Raw genomic sequence first — 20,006 nt, forward strand, 5'->3', positions numbered from 1 at the left:
GAGAAGATTGTACTTTAATCCGGTGACTAATTGTACGTCGAAAATTCTAACCTTTCCATTTCTGATATCCCCAATGCCGACAATGTTTACTTTGCTATTATCTCCAAATTTTACGCTCCCCGCGGTAACCTTTTTAATGTTGTTCAAGAGTGACTTGTTGCCGGTCATGTGTCTTGAACACCCACTATCAAGGTACCATATGTCTTGTTTCGCGATAAGACAAACCTGCAAAACAAATTAATTAAATTTATAGGTACCCTTTTGTCTTGAGGGTTCTGGGGTTAGTACATCATAAAGAGCATTTGAATGTTTATAAGCATAGCTAGGCATGTTATTATCTTCCTTAGGAACATGAACCTTTCTTAGTACATAATTCCTAGTTGGGTAATTTCTAGATGTACCATAGAATCTAGATTGAGCATGATAAGCATTATGTCTATTATTATCATGATGATATGCATATCTAAGAAATTGTTGTCTTTTAAGTGCATAATCATTATGGTTGACATGATGTTGGTTGCTTCTATTTGGAAACATAGTAGGTTGATGAGACATTTGTTGCCTTTGATCTTTATATTCCATATTTTTGTAAGGCACACGCTTATCATCTTTCTTATATGATTCCTTTCGAATCCATACATGCTTCCCCTTAATTTCACCATTCTTGAATTTACAATATTGAACAGTGTGTCCAATCTTGTTACAATAAGAACATTTATACGATGGTGATTCGGGTGAAGTCTTAGTTGATGATACAAATCTCTAAATATTATTTTTAGGAGGAGAATTCTTATTATATCCTAAACCTTCATGATTGTATGAGATTTTTGTATGCACCATTTGATCCAACATCTTATTACCTTTTGTAAATCTTTGAAGAACATTTTCAAGACTTTCATTATCTTTTTGTAAGGCATCAATCTTGTTGTTAAGGATTATTTCTTGATCCTTAACTTGAGCTATGAGCTTATGATTTTCTTCTTTCAACTTTTAAGCTTCAATTGTAAGCTCGTTGATCTTTATTAGCTCATTTTCTTTATCAAGATTGACTCTAGAAGATGTTTCTTTATTTTGAACACTTGATTCCATTTGAATCTTTAGGTTCAATAGATCAACGTGAAGTTCACATATATTTTCATTTAATTAAACCTTTTCACGTACCATCTCTTCCTCTTTGAGGATTAGTGATATATTCTCTGTTTCAAGGTTGATTATATTTTCTTGAATTTTATTTACTTCAACCTTGATGAGATGGTTTTGATCTTTTAGAGATGTAATCTCTTTTTCATCTTGGACTCTTGAGTCCATCATCCGAGTATACTCTTTATTTTGAGTATGATGTATTTCTTCTATTTTCATTTTCTCGGACCATACGTGAAGCCTTTGGTCAACATCTTTGTATTTACTTTTATATTCTACCACAAGTCCAATTAAATCATGCTTATTCATGTCCATAAGTGATAAATTAGATTCATCCAATAATGAATTAATTGAGACGTAGTTAGATGTTACCTCTTCATTTGTAGAGGAGACTTCCCTAGATGTAGTTTCTTCTCCGAGAGCCATCAAGCATAGATTCACCACTTCTTCACCAGCTTCCGGAGCTTCTTCATCTTCACTCAAATCCCAACCATTTTCAGCCACGAGACTTCATCCCTGTGAAAGTTTAGGACATTCTCTTTTATAGTGACTGGGTTGTTTACACTCAAAACACACATCTTGTGTTTCCTCCGGAGATGCATCTTTTGGTTTCGGAAGAGTGTAAACGGGATGAGTAGTAGAGACATTGGCATTACTATAGGTATTCATATTTTGATTGCCTTTGCCTTTGTTGTAGCTCGTTGACGGAAAATTATTCTTATAGTTGAAAGAATAATTTGGGGAGTAATTAGGCCTTCCGTTAGAGTTAAAAACTCTTTGTTGATTATTTGATTTTAGGAAGCCTTTTCCGTATCTTTGAGCTTTGCTTTGAAGCACACGACGGAGTTATCTCGTGAGAAGAGCAATTTCACTCTCATTGAGATTTTGAAGTTCCTCGTTTAACTCCTCATTATTTTCATCTTCATCTATTAATATGGCCTTTAGTGCCATATTTTTCTTTTTGTCCTCCAATTTTGGAGCAACCTTTTCCGTAATATTATCTTCTTCGTAAGCACAAAGATTGCCGAAGAGGTTATCAATCTTATACTCATTTAGATTGTGCATCTCTTTTATAGTAGTAACTTTGACTTTCCAACTTGGAGGTAGAGATTTAAGCACTCTTCTATTCTTTTCATTTTGAGTATAATTCTTTCCAAGTTGAGATAATTCATCGATTATACGAGTAAATCTTGTTTCCATATCGATGATATTTTCTCCTTCTTGGAGTTTAAAGTTCTCATAATCTTGGATCAATGTTTCCATCTGAGAATCTTTTATATCAGTGGTTCCTTCATAGGTTACCACTAATTTGTTCCACAACTCTTGTGCCGACTTGCAATTATTTACTCTTTTGTATTCTTTTTCCGCAAGTGCACTTATGAGAACCATTTCCGCCTTGGCGGCTATATTCATTATGGCTTCTTCCTCGAGATTGTATTCACTAACCTTCTTTTCGATGAGGATGTCATCGACAATTTTGGTAGGTATGCGAACACCGTCTTCGATAGCCATCCAAACTTTGACTACTTGAGATCTTGCATAAATGCGAAATCTAGTTTTCCATATTGCAAAGTTGGTGCCATCGAACAGAGGAGGTTGTGAGCTTGACAATCCTTCACCACAACCAACAAAATTAATATACGCCATTTGGATTTTTCCTTAATATAAACCCGCTTCTTTAGTAGGTGGAGAAGCCTTTACACCCTTACAAACATTTATTTTGGTGCGTAACACAAGGGTCACCACCTCAAAATAAATGCAATTCCTACACAACTTATCTTAGACAATAACTCCCCGTTATCTCTTCAAAGTTGATGTATATCCCTTGTGTGGACTTGGCTTCCTTAGCTTTCACCGGTCTCGGATCTTAGTATCCGGTCTTGGGTCTTTCCTCTTCTTCACGGTACAAATACGACTAACTCACCGCTAGTGTGTATGAGACTTGGGTCTTAGAACGAAGTTCACCTCACGTCACCTCACCTCACTGCGAAACGAATAAGACAATTCACAAAACACAAAGTATAGAGAAAATATGTGTTGAACTGGTATGTTACGGTACTAGCCCAAAAGATAGTATAATATTCAAATAAGAATATTAATACTCTATATGTATACTTGACTTGAGATATAAAATGTTATATCAAGTATACTTTTGATTACTCCGTCTCTATGGATTATATATTAATCGGAGTAATATAAGAAGTCCTTTATATGTATAATCAATATGGATTATGACTTTTTTGATCTTCAAGCTCAATACGTATACTTAACTCGGAATATATATTTATATGCCAAGTATACTTATGATTACTCCGTCTTTGTAAAATATATGTTTATCGGAGTAATAATAAGTCTTGTATATATGTATAAGCACTATGGCTTATGACTTCTTTTGTATTCTTCTTCTTTCGATTATGTATTTATGGATCGAAGAATACTTTGGTTACAATCTCGGAATTGTACCTATCCTTTTAAGCTCTTAGGCTTATGGATTTAGTATACTTATGATTTGACGATTATGTGGTCAAAGTATACTTTTAACTTCAAGCAACTTTATAGGTTCTATGATTCTTAGCCAAGGTCCAAATAATAGAAGTGCAAGTAATTGGCTTTGAATTTGTGTTTTTGAAGTTTAGGTGGATGATTACGAAGTTTACTATTGATCGACTTATAATCCCCCGGAACACTGAAGATGCTAGAAGGGGTTATAAGTGATACCTTACGTAATGATACTATATACACGAACTATGCGTTGACCAAGATCGAGATAAATGAAATACAAAGTAATTGGTCAACTCGTATGATTAAATCCACCTTTGAAGCTTAGACGGATGATTATGAAGTTTATATATATCGAATAAAAACCCCACGGAACACTAAGGTGCTAGAAGGGGAACATACGATATCTTTCATGATTGGACTATATGCACGAACTATGCGTTGGCCAAGATCCAAATAATAGAAGTGTGAGTAATTGGCCAACTCGTGTGATTTAATATGTCTCTTATATTTGACAAAATTACGAAGATCACTATTGATCGATTTATAATCTCTCGGAACACTAGAGATGTTAGCGAGATTATAAAACGATACCTTTCGTAATTATACTATATTTACGAAATATGTTGGTCAAGGTCGAGATAAATAAAATGCAAATAATTGGCTAACTCGCAATGTCAAATATGAAATCTCACTCTTGAGGAGTTATTAAGAGATTTATGAAATCTCACTCGTGAGGAGTTATTTAGAGATTTAAGTACTTGTATATTATAGATCTTCTTCGTTTAGAGCTTCGGTTTGAAGATCAAGTACTTATTCGAATTTCGAGTTCAAATCTTCGTTCTCTTTTCTTAGAAAACCTTCTTTATAGGAGATCTTGTATTAGATCTTGAGATGAAGTAGAGAAATTAAGTACAAAGCTCAAAATAAAGAAAACCAAAGAAGAAGCTAAAAACTATGGACGAACTTGGGCAGCCCTTCGGGAGGCCGGAAAGTGGTGGTGGATGAGCTCACTTGGTGGGAACAAGCTTGGTTGGGTGAAGTTAAGCTTGGATATCAAAAACCTTAAGTATATGTGTATATATTTAAGAGATAGAAGGTTTTTGAGAAGAAGTGTGTGTATAGAATTTGAAAGAAATGAAGAGATGCACTTCTTGAAAGTTGAAACATTCCCAGAAAGTATTTGGCTCTTTAGCTTAGTTAAAATGGGTTGGGGTGGGGGTTTATTTATAGAGGAAGTTGGGTGGAATGAATGGTTGAGATTTGAGAATGAATGGATGGTGGATGAAGTGTATCACATGGATTGATGACATGGCAAGTAGGTTGTATTTCTTTGAAAGTGTGAAGGAAATACAAACTAGTATTCATTCAAATATCATCTGATATATACATATTAAATTTATATTTTCCTTTTCTTTTAATCATTCTTTAATTACTTTAATTAAGACTTAATTGCACGACAATGGCATAAGTTATAATTGATTTGCACAAAAATGGCTAATATATAATAATAGGCACCCGTATGACTCATTTATAATTATTTTGCCACCCGATTGCATTCCGTTAGTTATTTTTAACGGACGTTAAGATTTTTTTAAATCAAAGATATAATTACACGAAAATGGTCTGAATTATAACTTTTTTGCACAAAAATGATCTATCAAAGAATTAAAAATCAAAGAGTATTTATAAATTAAATCAGTCATGGAATTAAAAACTAAAGAGCAAATATAAATCTTTCTACATTTCTGTCAGACCCTGTTAAAAAGAACGATTTTGCTGATTTCTTCTGTGAAATTGAGTGCATGACTTTGTGTGTATTTCTTGGCTTTTTCTGTATAACCTGAAGGTCTCTCTTTAGTTTATTCTATATGTGTTGGCTTTATACTGTAATATTTTGGTATTTCTTTACATCATGCTCATTAGCTTAAAGTGCTTATTAAAAATGTAATAATTTTGTATGGATTGTCTTGTTCCTAAAATGTAAAACTTTGATATTCTCTAACTATCACTTCTAGATGTTGTCTAACATAAAATTTTGAATCCTACCATTCGATATGGAGTTTGGATTAATGAAATGTTGGTACATTAGTATTTTTCATTAGTATCCTTAATTATTTTTTCCATGTTATCAGACTATACATGAAAATAAGAAATTAAATAATTATAAGTAAGATATGGCTGATATGCATGTTTTAACACTTATTTTTATGTGGATATTATAATTTTGGAAGGCAGGTGATTAATGTTCCCTCGTTCATGGTGAAAGTGTATTATCATAAGTATATTGACTTTTCACTTACGAGTCCCTTTGCTGGTAGTCGACCTGATAGAGTTAAGTGAAGGAACCATAAGACTGCTTCAAAAAAAAACTAGTGGCGGAGATGGAGACGAAGAAGATGAAGATTAATGCGTTAAGTTTAATATACTTCTGAATGCTTATGTTTGAAACATGGTTTATGGTTTACCATTTTCCGTTTTGGCTCTGTCCCAGAAATATAGATTAAGGTGTTTTTTTCCGTCTTGGCTATGTCGCAGAAATGTAGATTAAGGTGTGATTCTTTAATTTTACAAAAGGAAAGTCGTTTACCTTTATAAAAAATAAGTTTTTTTTGCTAATTTGTAGCTTTTGTTTGGTTTTTTATTCCGTGATTGATTTATCTTACAAATGCTCTTTGATTTTAATTTCATGATTGATCATTTTTGTGTAAAAAATATTATAATTAGGCCATATTCGTACAATTACAACTTTAATTTATGAAAACCCTAGCGTCCGTTAAAAATAACTAACGGAATGCAATCGGGTGGCAAGAAAATTATACATGAGTTATACGGGTGCCTATTATTATATATTAGCCATTTTTGTGCAAAAAAATTATAACTCATACCATTTTTATGCAATTAAGTCTTTAATTAAGGATTAAGCACCATTAATTATGATCACCCCAAAAACTCTTAAATAAATATCATAAAAAATATGATAATTACCTAAATATTATAAAATTATGTCCTAAAAAGTTTGGTCAATAATGGTCAATGGTAGCTAGGTCATACGTGGTCAACTGTGGGACCAACTGCCTCGAAATTCGTGCCCGGACAAAAATTCTCGAAATGCTACGAAATTTTTACCATGCATATAAAATACCATTTAAGTGATCCATACCAAATTTCAATTCATTCTAGTATATGGAAGTATTTATTTAGATTTAAAGCGGTTCTATTAGCCTTTACTTCCGAATAAAAATACTATTGGTCTTGGAACGAAAGAGATGGATATTTTGACCAAAGTTTTGACTTGTATAGATACTTAAAATATATTTCCTAATATATAAAATGTATTTGAGTGGTGGGAAATATTTTTGAGTATTTTTGAATAATTTTCTCTGAGAAATGCTGATTTTACAACGGGAGAAAATTACTTTACGAACACACAGAATGGGTGTAAAAATGGATATTAATACTTAAACCATGAATATTAATAAACTTTGAATAAAAACTCTTTTGAAGGATGTAAAATATATTTAGGAGCGAAGAGTAAAATATTTTTGATTTAGCACGAGATCTCTAAAGAATATTTCTGATGTATTTCTTATTCGAGCTTGTTGCCTTATTAATGTTGGCCAAAAACTACATTTTCTTTCGGGAAAACAAAGCTTCTACTACACATTGCAGAATGATACCACTGCCTGATGCCATAGCTGAAAATCCACACACCCTCCCTGTTTCGGCCTAATGTGGCTATATTACCATGATACCATCCCACCTGTCATGTTCTCTCCGACGAGTTCCCACAAATCAAAACCTACTTCACCCAAACTATCAATCCCCTTCTTGAAGAATCATTATCAATATCTATAGTTCAAGATACATAAAGTTTGTAACCATATATGATAGAAGAACAACAGATAGTTGTATCAAATGTGAAAGATCAATGAGTTATAACTCATCAAGCATCTAAAATTGCATCATTGTGCTACCAAGTCAAGAATATTGAAGAGCCGTAACACAACTACATCAAATGCAAAGAATAAAGGAGTCATCACAAGTAAAAAAACATGAAATATAAAAACATCTACAAATTAGCAACATGAGATGTAGATGAGACTATTGTTTTCCTTCTGTGGTGGTCTCTTCATCAAACTGAATGGAGCAATGTATAGAAATATATGCAAACTGGTGTACAAGTGATATTCCTCAGGAAATTATGAGCCAATTATGGTTTCCACATTTCTGATCAGAAACGTTAACACGTCAACTTGTCTAGGGATGGTTTCCACTTTCCTGATCAGAAACATAAACACGTCAACTTGAGCAGTAAGAGACGACACACTATTGCAGGTAACAAACACTGCCTCAAAACACTATTGCAGGTAACAAATACTGCCTCAAAGATGCAAAGTCACTATAAATGTTAATATTCTTGTGCCTGGTTTTTTTCTTTTTTCTTTTGGTCTCTCAGCTACCAAACCTGACAAATCAACCAATAAGATACAAACCTTCAAGAAAACCCACAATAACATCTCCTCAAATCTACATAAATTTCATCAGCATCAAGGAAGTTCATGTTAGAAAATGAAACCAACTTGAGTTGCAGCAGAGATTCATGGGCATGAATATAAATTCATGACCATGAATTTTTTCTGGGATACAGCAGAGATTCATGGGCATGAATGTAAATTCATGACCATGAATTCTTGCTGGGTTTTTTTTAACAATGACTTATAGTTGGAAGTTTGTTCCTTTCTAAGAGGACTCAAACTTTCATGTTTGGATTTAAGACATTTTCTTAGTGGAATCCATAAATAAATGGAGTTGTAATGGCTAGCTTGAAATGGGTTTGTGGTTGATTAAGTTGTAAAAACTTAAGTACCACATTGATATGGTAAAAGAGTGTTGGTGGCTTTATATTGTATAACATGCAAGTGTAGTGCACAACTACTAAGGCATGTGGGTATGCATGGGTGTAGTGTGGGCCTCGCGTGCGCACACACGAGCGCGCTGCCGCCGCCTCGCCTCGCCACGACACAACTCGGGTCGGGTCGATGGGTGAATGTCTCGGCGTCTCGCGTATGCGAGACGACCTGGGCGAGGGATTTTACTATTATTTTAATTAAATAAATAGTGACTTAATATAATATTTTAATAGAAATATTATGTGTTAGAATTTGTTAGTGGGCCTAGAATTTATGGGCCTGAGCTTGGTAAATTGGGCATGCCTAACTATTACATTCTAAAAAATATTCATATTGAAATATGGTTTAAGTAAAATATTTATGTTAATTAAAAATGATCAGTTACGTTTTTTTGGGATTAAAAATAAGAAAAACGTTTTTGATTAAAAGAGGGATAGACATCTGGAAAACCTGAGCAGCCTCATCATCTCCCTTCCCTCTCTCTCTCTGTGAAAAATATACATATATACATAGGTTTTCCGGGCGACTGAGGTCTGATCGCCGTTGAGCATCACGCTGCTGTGAGCCCGGTGTTCTGTTGTTGTTTTATCCTGGGAGGGTTATTGAGGACTCTGAACACAGTTAGTGGGGGCAATAAACTCTTCAAGAACAGCCTCTTCCTCTTGAGGGATTGGTGACTCAGTTGTGAAAGTTTCATTACGATAAGCTTTCTTTCTTGTCTTGTATTATTTAGCAGTTTCTGATTATTTTATGTTTTCAACCTTCATGGCTTATTTTCGTTATTGGTGATTTGCCTTATTCTTGTTATTCGTTATATAACTGCCTCATTGTGTTAATTTAGTCGTTGTACTATTATTTTCTGAACAATCTTGAAGAGTTTATTTGTTATATATCTATTTAGCGAGATGGTTAACGAGCCTGATACTCCTGTTGGTGAGACTCATGTTGTTGTTGGTTCTGGTTCTGGAGTTACTACGTCCACCATAGATTGGACCACGTACAGATTTCCACAACCTATTGATTTATCGAGCATGCCCGATAAATTCAGTGGGGGGCTTCTTTTTCTCGCTGGAAGAAAAAGATGAAGCTCTGGTTAACTGTTAAGGGTCTATGGCCGGTGGTACAGTATGATCCTCCTGTTGTGGATCAAGAAAATCCTGAAACTATGATTGTTTATGCGCTATGGGCTGAGAAGGATGGGGTGGCTAGGGCTGCTATTCTGGCTACTTTAGCGAACACTCTGTTTGATATATATTCATCGGATGCTTATAGTGCTAAGCAGTTATGGTGGAAGCTGGACCAAACCCATAATATTGATTCTGAAGGTCTTGAGAAGTATTCTGTGGCGAGGTTTCTTGATTACAAGCTGGTGGATACCAAATCCATGACTAAGCAAGTACATGAGTTTGAGATGTTGGTACATGAGGTCACTTACTGCGTTCAAATGTATCAAGTGAGTTACCGATTACAAAACTGACTCAAATGAGTCACTCATTTGAAAATTTGTATAAAAAATATCACTCTATCGTTAGTCAAAATTGTTAAAAGTATTATATATTGAGTTTCGCACATTTTTTATGAATGATATTACATCCAAATGAAAGATTTTGAGTTCTAGTATTTTAGATAATATTTTTAAATTTTTAAAAATTTATCTACTATTTATTTTTAATTAAAATCAAATAAAACAATCAAAAAATTAAAAATAAATAGTTGATAAAATTTTAAAAATCTAACAATATTATCTAAAATAATAGAACTCTGAACCTTTCATTTGGATATAATATCATTTATAAAAAATGTACGAAACTCAATATATAAAACTTTTAAGAATTTCAACTAACGACAGAGTGATTTTTTTGATACAAATTTTTAAAAGAATGACTCATTTGAGTCCGTTTTGTAATCAATGACTCACTTGATACATTTGAATGCACTAATTGACCTATTTGATAATTAACCCATTAATTTATTAAGTATACTCGTTTATGAGAAAAATAATTTTTTCAGTCATTTTATTTGAAAAAGTGAAGAAGAGAGTTTGACTATTAAATTGATTATTTATTACATTTAGAGAATCACTTAATATACGTGTTAAATGCATTCATTTGCACAGAATACTAGTGAAGACATTTATGTGCATAAAATACAAGTGAAGGTCAAACTTGTAATTGCTAATTACTGCACCAGGTAAAAATTTACTGCATTTTAAATTTTATTTTTTATAATAATTGAGCTCGTAACCAATTCTGAGTCTAAGCAGGACTAGTTAGCTCAAGAGTAAACTCGAATCGTCTTATTTATTAAACGAATTGAGTTTGGTTAGAGATTTGAGTTTGTTTCTGAACAGGGCATTACTTGATCAATATCTATGAAGATCCAAATGGTGAAACGGGAGCCGGTTGGCGGTTCCTCCCTGGGGAAGAGTCATCCCCTGAAATCGATATTCATCAGTCCGATACCTGGAAGATAAGGCTTGCAGAGGGAATGGTAATCGTGTGCATCGCATAGCACGACGCTATTTTTTGGAAAACATGAAGAAAGTTATAAATAAGTTAACTTTGTAGCTCTATCTAAGAACTTGACAAATCTACACTGATGAAATTAGAAAGTAAACAAGTCTAAACATATATAGATAAACATCAGATAATCAGAATTCGAGCACCATTTGATACTTAATATATACCTTCTAATGTAAACTTTCATACACAAGGAGAAGATATTGATAAAAACTCTTTACAGATGATAATAGTGGACTCTGAAATGAGTGTCTTATGAAATACATGTTTCACCCAATTCGTGTTATCATTATTCAGGTGCTCTAAGATAGGATCCCAAACGGGACGCTTTATGAAAATTACTAAGAACATCCTACTAATAATTCATCCCTAAGACATGGTACTACTAGGAGGAAATTCATTACTACGACATGCCACTACTAGAAAGCTATTCTATTTGAATGTGATTAGTCCTGCCGTAGAGGAAAATAAGTAGAGACGTGATGTAGCCTCTTGATGATCGAAACTACTGAAGTTATCAAAGAACAAGATAGATAGGGGCAGCAACCAAATATTACAGAATAGCCACAAATATCTGTATTAAAATGGCAAAGAACATCACGCAAGAAAATATGTTACATAGCATCAGAAATGCTACCAAATCAAGGACATAGAAGAGCTGAAACACAACTGTATGAAATGCAAATAATAAAGGAGCCATCAGTAATCACACACATAGTAACTACAAACAAAATAGTAACTTTCATCAGCAACATAACTAGTATGTTCCAAATGAACTGGACTGCTGATTTTTCCTATTTATGCTGGTCTCAGCCATCAAGCCGAATGAAGCAATGTTTAAATATATGTGCTTTGAGCAAGTACGCATATAAAAAAAACACATGGGCAACATGTAAGCACAAACATGTACACTCACCGTCTGTCATACAAGTGCAGATAAGATATTATCGGTGACTTGTGCTTGCTTAGCGATCCGGTGGATATACCAGCAGCTTAAACCCATTGTTCATCATATCATGTTGCTGTTGCTGAATTAGCCGGGCAGAGTCTGCAGCAAAAGGGGTGGGCCAATACAATTCCAGCATTTTTAACGCAGCTACTTCACCTAGACCATAAGGGACTGCTTGTAATTTTTCACAGTGCTTGAGAACAACCCGTTCAAGCCTAGGAAAGTGATGAGAGGAAGCATCCCACTGCACCAAATCTGTTCTTCCAAGTTGCAAGACTTTCAAGAGACGAAAACCTCCATCAAGTGATTCCCAATGTTGTCCCAAAAAAGCATTTTCTTTTAATTTGAGAATCTCAAGGTTTGGCAACATACCTATTGTTGACATGTTTTTCCAATCCAACAAGGTATCTGAAAAGGTTAATTTCTTCAAACTTGGTGGAAATTTGTACCATTGAGGAAGTCGTTTTAGATTAGCTTCAAATGGTGAAAGTGGGAATGTGTCATTCAATAACTTCAACGTTTCAAGGTTACCTAATTTGGCAAAATTGTCGAACATGCTAGACCCTCCTTTTTCCTCCATAAGTGTGAGTAGCTTCCCTCGAACTCCTAGTTTCTTTAGATTAGGGGTTCTTGCTAATATATTTTCCGTACAACTCTCAGGAGAAATAGTAGAAATCGTTTGCATATTTCTCCTTACAAATGGATCTTCATTTTGTTTACGGGTTTTTGAAGGAGGGCCATGTAAACGACTGGACCCACTTGTATGGAGATGTCTGAACTGCAACATTTTCCATATATCCACTTGAATATCCAATTCACGCTCTGTAGTTTCAACGATGAGAGTTTGTAGATTCCAAAGCTTGCTGATGGATGCTGGAAGAACTTTAAAGTTACCAAAGATGGCTAGATACCTCAGATGAGGTAGTTGAACAATATCACTAGGAAAACGGTAAAGACAAATGGACCTAACATCTAACACACGAACCAATTTGAAAGCTTCATGGATAAATGACGTATGTTCTCTGGGTAATTCAGTTTCTTCTATCGCAAAGCACAAGAAAAAACGAACATGAGGATTAGAAGGCTTGGAATGAATATATTCCAGAACATGTGAGTGAATACAAAGGCGGCGATAGTTAATCTGAACCATAGGTGCATCCTGAAAATTGCGTTCAATTACCCTTAGGAACTTTTCTTCTTTACCTTCCCTCAAGCACAAGTCACGCAACATATCATGAATTCTACATGATTTCAGCCGACCATTTGCTCTTTTTTCTGCTACTAATATCAGATTCCTCTCAATAAGATCCTCCAAATATTCCTCTGCTACATCTTCTAAACATTCTTGTCCTGTTTGTTGTATGAATCCTTCAGCAACCCATAATCTAAGCAATTTCCAAACAGGGATTGCAAAGTCTTCAGGAAATACACCAAAATATATGAAACAAATTTTTAAGTGATCAGGCAAGTGGTGGTAACTAAGTGCCAGAACATCCAGGCATTGTTTGGGGTCTCTGGCAACATAAGTACTGACGCTGTCGGCTACTTTCTTCCACCAATCACGAGTCTTGTCTTTCTTTGAAAGGAGTCCAGCAACTACCACAATTGCAAGCGGTAGACCATAACATTTTAGTGAAATTTGATTTCCCAAGACCTCAAGCTCTGAAGGGCAGAAACCTTTACCGAAAACCTTCTTTTGTAGGAGTTCCCAGCTCTCGTCAGTAGTCAGAAAACGTAAATGATGAGGTGGATTTACAGGGTTAGCATGAATAGCTACATCCGTGTTTCTACTAGTTAACAATATCCTACTTCCACAGTTTCTGTTAGGAAAAGCCACTTTAAGATCATCCCATGTTCCTATCTGCCAGACATCATCGATTACTATGAGATATTTGCCACTAGACAGATAATCTTGTAATTTGTCAGCCAATTGATCATCGCTTAATTTGTGCATTTCATCTTTGAGCTGTTTAAGAGAACTTAATATCGCAAGAAACACTTCCTTTCTGCTGTAATCTTGAGACACATAAACCCATGCACGAATAAAGAAATGATACTCAACAGAGCGATCTGTATATATCTTTTTGGCAAGAGTGGTCTTGCCAAGGCCACCCATGCCAACAACAGAGATCACTTCAAGTTGTTCTGATCCAGAAGTAAGTCGATTTACTACTATTTTTGTCTCCTCATCAAAACCTACTACATTATCTTCTTCCACCACTGGAACCCGTTTTTTTGAGGAGCGTTTAGTGGAGGACTCTCCACCATGCAGCAATTCAATACCAAACTTCTTTGTATCATATATTTCCTTAATTCTTATTTTGATTGATTCAATTTCTTTTGCAACACTTCTAGAATCAAGGACATGAACAAATCTGCTAAGCCTGTTTCTTGATCTCTGCAAAGCTGCTGTAACTACAAACGTATCGATAATATCTTCAGCTTCATAAGCAACATCCCTGATTTGTCTAACGATCTCTCTTACTACTTCATACTGACTTCGCTTTTCCTTAGAATCTCTTAAGAAGGCATTCATGAAACTGAGCTCCTTTAAAAGTGATTCTACCTCTTCCTTTACTCCAGAAACCAATTCAACATTGTAAAGTAGCAGCTGCTTAAGATTCTCCAAAAGAAACTCTACTACAGCATCAGCCATCTCTGTGTCTTGGTTTTCAATACAATAAGCTAGAATAATTTACAAATAAGACAGTGGGATGGTCTTGCTCATAATGTGTTCAGCTATTCATGGACACCTGCAAATCCCGAAAACAAGTCACTAAACGTCTCCATTGAACAATTAATTATATCTTTATTGTGTGTCACATACTTTTTTTAAACATAGCTACACAATTCGTGATCAGAGAAGACTATCCATATACTATGTTATGTGTATTAGTATCATTGCTATTCCACATAAAACAAACAGATGAGAAAAACACATTGAATGCATTCCACTTCCATAACAACAAACTGTCTCTACTCTTTCTAGTTACATCTATGGCGACCTTCCGAAAAAGAGAAACGGATTTTAGTTGAATGAACCATTTGCACATAATAGGGACCTAATTGAAAAAAATAGCAGCCAGGACATAGCAGAATTGTGGTTACCTGAAAGCGCAATCCAACCCAACTACCCAAGTGAACTTAAATACAAAAATCTAATCGATCCTTTAGTAAAATATCAAAATTTACTCTACATCAAGTAAGAAATTGTAAATATGATATTTCTCATTCTAAAACCTATAGATTCAATCTATTAAAATAAAATGGAGCAACAAGATCAAGTCATTTGGCCAAGAAATAAAATAAGCAGAAACTTACAAACAGCTAGTGAAGTTGAAATAGAATGGGATTGTATGTATAGGAGAATAAGTAGGCTGAGGATCAGAGGGTAGTAACATGAGGAGGAGTTGAAAAAATGAATTGGTTTAGAAGTGTGATAGAATCAAGAATGGCAAGTGCAGTGGTTATTTCTGGGAAGAAACCAAGTCAACTCAACTTGGCTCTAACACTTCGCTCCCTCTGCCCACCTCACAAATACTTCATTTTTCTTTTTAAAAGTTGATATTTGTATTTTGCATATACTACTTCCATAATTTCATTAAATAATTACTACAATTTTCTATTTAACTTTTTAAAAATCCAATCATCTAATAGATAGTAGTTTACTAATGAACTTGAAATGTAATTTCTTTGTCAAAATTATTTGATTTTGAGAAAAAAAAATTGTCAAAATTATAAGGAGAAAATTTTCATTTTGAAAATATCTTGTCAAGAAGATGAACTAATTTTCTAGAAATATGTAGCATTTTTCAAAAAGAAAGTTATTTTTTGAAAAACATTTTATTTTTCTAATACCAAACTAACATCGAAGATGTTGTTCAATATTTCTCTAATTTTTGACTTCTGCCAACGAATTCTAAAACAACTATGAAATGTTAGGAAAAAAATCAAAGAGAATTTGTCCAAAGAAATATGTTACCGATTTTTAAGAATTTTATTATTTTTCTTCAAACAAAGAGAAATGGTTTATTTTCTAACAATGTGAAGGAGCATATAGGGGTATGAGATGCGGAAAAAGGACATTGTGTGTGGGCGCGCTATTTTCCCGCTAACACCCCCTTCAACGTGTAATCACTCCCCCATTTTTATCTATTTTTCACTTGCAACTCTGCACATCTCTCTCTCTCTCTCTCTCTACGCATCTCTCTCTCTCTCTCTCACACAATGTCGGTACGTTTCTCTTCTTCATCATCTTCCATTACTGTCACTTTATCACAATCTCCACACACACACACGTTGTATATAATACTTGCTTACTGTGATCTGTTACTTACATTTCACCAACAATGTGATTACGTGTACGTGTGTGTGTATTATTTTGTTATTTTCATTCGATTCGATCTTATTACTCTCATTATATTACTGATTGATTGTGCGATTATGAGAAATGAGCGTTGTTTAATCGTTCGTTAATTATTCTAGGGTTTGTACTTTGTTAGAGATTGCTACTACCGTGCGGTTGTTTTGTTTTAGGTTAATATGAATTATGACTTAATTGTACAACACATATGAAGCTGATTTCGACTGAATATAGGAACTCGAAAGATCGTGTATAACTAAAAATGTCTAATCAAATGATTCATCGTGATTTAGTCTTGCTGAAAAACTGCAGGTTGTGATTTATGGTGATTTTGGAAATTTCTGATTTAATATTATTAAGACTGTCAACTCGAGAAGTTAGTTTAGTCGAGTACCTCGTCCAGGTTGTTATTTGTTCTGTGTACAGTAGAGTGTGTGTGTGTGTGTCTGTGTGTCGGTAGTAATTTAGGAAATTTTATATTGTTAAGACTGTCAACTCGAGAGATTGGTTTCAGTTGACTACCTCATTGAAAAAAGTGCAGGTTGTTATTAGTTCTGACTTCTGTGTACTGTTTGTGTGCAGTGATTTAGGAAAATTCTGATTACATGTTATTGAGACTGTCAACTCGTATGATTCAGTGGAGTACCTTGCTGAAAAGAGTTTATGTGGTTACTTAATCTGCTTAAGTATGTACATCTGCATATGTAGTGATTAGGAAATTTTAGGTTTTGGTTAAGATTCTCAACTCAAGATGTTTGTCATGATTCAGTTAAGTAACTCGTTGAAAAAATGCATGTTGTTATTTGTTAGTGTGTGTGTGTGTGGTTATATAAAACGAGTAGAAATGCATAAAATGATACCAAACTAGGACGGGCACTTGTAAAAATAATTATTGTATTGGATGATTTTATTTTGGATTCAGAATCATGACCAGAATAAATTTGATGTTGGTCATATCACTGATTCTATTTCAAGTTTAAGACCTTGAGGTTTTTTCCCTTTCCATTTTGTTGCAAGAGCTGGTGAGCTAAACAATGCAATGTGAATTGTTGGCATGACTTGTCAATCGATATGTCTATCACATGATAATATGTGTTTCAGCTTTCCTAGTTATTGCGGTTTACCTTACTTTTGGGATCGTGTATTATCTAACACTTTCAAGTTAGTATCTGCAGGCCCCAATGAGCCACCAGGATATGATAAATGGAGTGGGTTTGCTACCAGTGAGTACCCCAAACTGGACAATCAATGTTTCAGACGTATGTAAACAACTTAAATTTATAGTTTTATGTAATGAGGATAACAATAAATGTTATATATATATATATATATATATATATATATTCAGAAAAATCAGCTGCTTCTCTGTTGAGTTGAATGGATTTTGCATTAATTGAAGGAAAATGATTTTATGTAGCAGCAAGTTAGAAAAACAGATCCCTTTATTCTGCGACTGATATGTGGATGTGAGGTCCAGATAATAGTTAGAACATAGTGTATAAGTAGTTTGATTTGTCTATTACTTTGCCTGTGTTGGCTACTTGAACTTTTTATAGATTCAGTTTTGATACATGTCTCACCTCTTCCTTACTCTGACTTTAAACAGATAAGGACAGTTAGGGTCAGTAATATCTCGTTATCTGCTACGAAGAAGGATATCATTGATTTCTTTTCTTATTCTGGTGATATTCAGTTTATTGAGTTTCAAAGGTTTGTTTCTTTGATTAGCTATTTCTAGTCTTTTCCGAATTTCTTCCTAAGACTTTGGCGCTAATTTATGCAGGGAAACTGAAATGACTAGAGTAGCTTATGTCACATTCAAGGAAGCACAGGGAGCAGATACTGCAGTGCTTATGTCGGTATGCTATATATAGTTATATACTATATCTACACTTCTCATTAAGTAAACTCTTATGCTAATTGGTTTATATGGTTATAAACTATTGAAGGCAATACACAGTTGCTCAGATAATCAGCTTTACTCTTTATTTAATAAAGAGAATAACAAGAAGGAAATTATTGAGAAAAAATGAACAGTTAATATTTGAGCTATTTATAACTGGCATCAATTAGCTAGTCATCTTGTATTTCAAACTCTTACAAGTTTACAGTTCTTACTTTAATCATCTTCAAGCCTTTGGTATCTAAAAGTGTCGTAATTCCCATGGCCCCAACTTTTTAGGGATCCACCATTGTCAATCGTCCAGTCTCCATAACCCCTGCTGAGAACTACCAGCTGCCTCCCTATGTTCCTCTGCTGACTGTGGTATGTTTATTATATATCTCTATAAAATAATAAATTTGTTATCAATTTCAATATCTTATTATAGAGTACTAGAGTAGTGCAACTTCCAACACCTGGGATTGGACAATCTCTGTATTAGATGTGATAGATTGCTGACACTTTTAAATTATTATCTTCACCTTTTACGTCATTGCTATGCGCCAGAGAACATAAAAGAGTTTTAATGTCACCAGGAGCATATGCGCTCAAGATTACTTGTCTTTTACATCTGAGTAACAGATATTTCTTTCCCCTTTTCTATAGGAGAAAAAGACTACTGATGGTGGTTCTGGTTTTCGTAAGACCGAAGATGTAGTGAGCACCATGCTTGCCTTGGGATTTATCTTGGGAAAAGACACCCTGAACAGAGCAAAATCATTTGATGAAAAGCATCGGTTGACATCACATGCCTCGGCTACTTTTGCTTCCATTGATCGCAAAATCGGCTTGATCAAGATGTTAAGCACTGGGACAGCTGCTGTGAATGAAAAAGTGAGAGAAATAGATGAGTGGTTCCAAGTGTCTGATATGACAAAACATGCATTTTTAGCTGCTGAACAAACAGCTAGCAGTGCAGGTTCAGCTATCATGAGAAATCGCTATGTTTCTACAGGGGCTTCATGGGTTTCAAGTGCTTTAAGTATGTTTGCAAAGGCAGCTGAGGATTTAAGCTCCATGACTAGAGACAAGGTTGAAAAGGCTGATGAGGAAAAGAAAGAGATGCTTTACAAAGAGGAGCCAACTGTGGTTAATGACTATGCACGATTCCATCTTGACAAGTCTTCCACTGCGGAGCTTACTGTGGTTTCTGTTCATACAACCATCTGATAAACTTAGGAACCAATTCAGTGCTAATACCCACGTAATGAATTTTCTGATTCTGTTACACTTTGCTGTATGTTTCCCTCTAATGATTTACTTGTTCATGTTGTAAGTAATACGAATATTGTTAGTAACTCGTTCACTAGAGACACAGTTCCGTGATCATAAAGATTTGCAAACTTGGTATGCTTCTTTTTTGTAGTTCAAACAAATTGAAACCCTCACACTTTCTCTTCAAAGCCAACATGGATGTGAAGAACCTGACACTGATATTTTTATAGTTTTAATTTAGTGTGCGGCCCTTAAGCTTTAGTGGCATAATCTTCATTATTGATAGATTAAGGTTGGGAAAGGCTGGTCGATTAGAATGAAAATTAGGAAGAAGCAATACAATTAAACATTGGTTTTGGCTAAGTCATTTAAATTGTCTACTAGTGAAGTCATTAAAGTTTAATCCCAAATTTGGAAATCAGCTCACTACGTAATCACAAAGCTAAAAAGATTCATAAAACCGATG

General features: G+C 34.5%; 2 protein-coding genes across 5 annotated transcripts; one reads left to right on the forward strand and one right to left on the reverse strand.

Moving 5' to 3' along the window:
* Positions 1-11,804: 11,804 nt before the first annotated feature.
* LOC141724865 (putative late blight resistance protein homolog R1A-10) lies at positions 11,805-15,545 on the reverse strand. 2 transcript variants are annotated; one of them, XM_074527148.1, is made up of 2 exons: positions 15,342-15,545; positions 11,805-14,773 (listed from the first exon to the last, which is right to left on the reverse strand). In XM_074527148.1, the coding sequence occupies exon 2, from the start codon at positions 14,674-14,676 to the stop codon at positions 12,037-12,039; it is 2,640 nt and encodes an 879-aa protein (XP_074383249.1). In that variant the 5' UTR covers positions 14,677-14,773; positions 15,342-15,545; the 3' UTR covers positions 11,805-12,036. The 2 variants fall into 2 exon arrangements, with proteins under 2 accessions (XP_074383249.1, XP_074383250.1); XM_074527149.1 differs by lacking the exon at positions 15,342-15,545 and adding an exon at positions 15,129-15,288.
* Positions 15,546-16,083: 538 nt separating this feature from the next.
* LOC141661617 (binding partner of ACD11 1-like) lies at positions 16,084-19,654 on the forward strand. Of its 3 annotated transcripts, none has more exons than XM_074468621.1 (6): positions 16,084-16,253; positions 17,559-17,642; positions 17,990-18,093; positions 18,167-18,242; positions 18,566-18,649; positions 18,932-19,654. In XM_074468621.1, exons 1-6 carry the CDS (start codon positions 16,248-16,250, stop codon positions 19,493-19,495), a joined length of 918 nt encoding a protein of 305 aa, XP_074324722.1. In that variant the 5' UTR covers positions 16,084-16,247; the 3' UTR covers positions 19,496-19,654. The 3 variants fall into 3 exon arrangements, with proteins under 3 accessions (XP_074324722.1, XP_074324724.1, XP_074324723.1); XM_074468623.1 differs by having other exon boundaries at positions 17,559-17,606; XM_074468622.1 differs by lacking the exon at positions 16,084-16,253 and adding an exon at positions 17,023-17,069 and having other exon boundaries at positions 17,550-17,642.
* Positions 19,655-20,006: the final 352 nt, after the last annotated feature.

The sequence above is a fragment of the Apium graveolens genome, chromosome 5 (genome assembly GCF_009905375.1).
Source record: "Apium graveolens cultivar Ventura chromosome 5, ASM990537v1, whole genome shotgun sequence".
NCBI classification, from domain to species: Eukaryota; Viridiplantae; Streptophyta; class Magnoliopsida; order Apiales; family Apiaceae; genus Apium; species Apium graveolens.

Coding starts and splice junctions, on each gene's coding strand:
- LOC141724865 (XM_074527148.1), bottom strand. CDS start 14,676: ATGGCTGATGCTGTAGTAGAGTTTCTTTTGGAGAATCTTAAGCAGCTG.
- LOC141661617 (XM_074468621.1), top strand. Junction 18,094..18,166: donor CAGTTTATTGAGTTTCAAAG/GTTTGTTTCTTT, acceptor TAATTTATGCAG/GGAAACTGAAATGACTAGAG. Junction 18,243..18,565: donor ATACTGCAGTGCTTATGTCG/GTATGCTATATA, acceptor CCAACTTTTTAG/GGATCCACCATTGTCAATCG.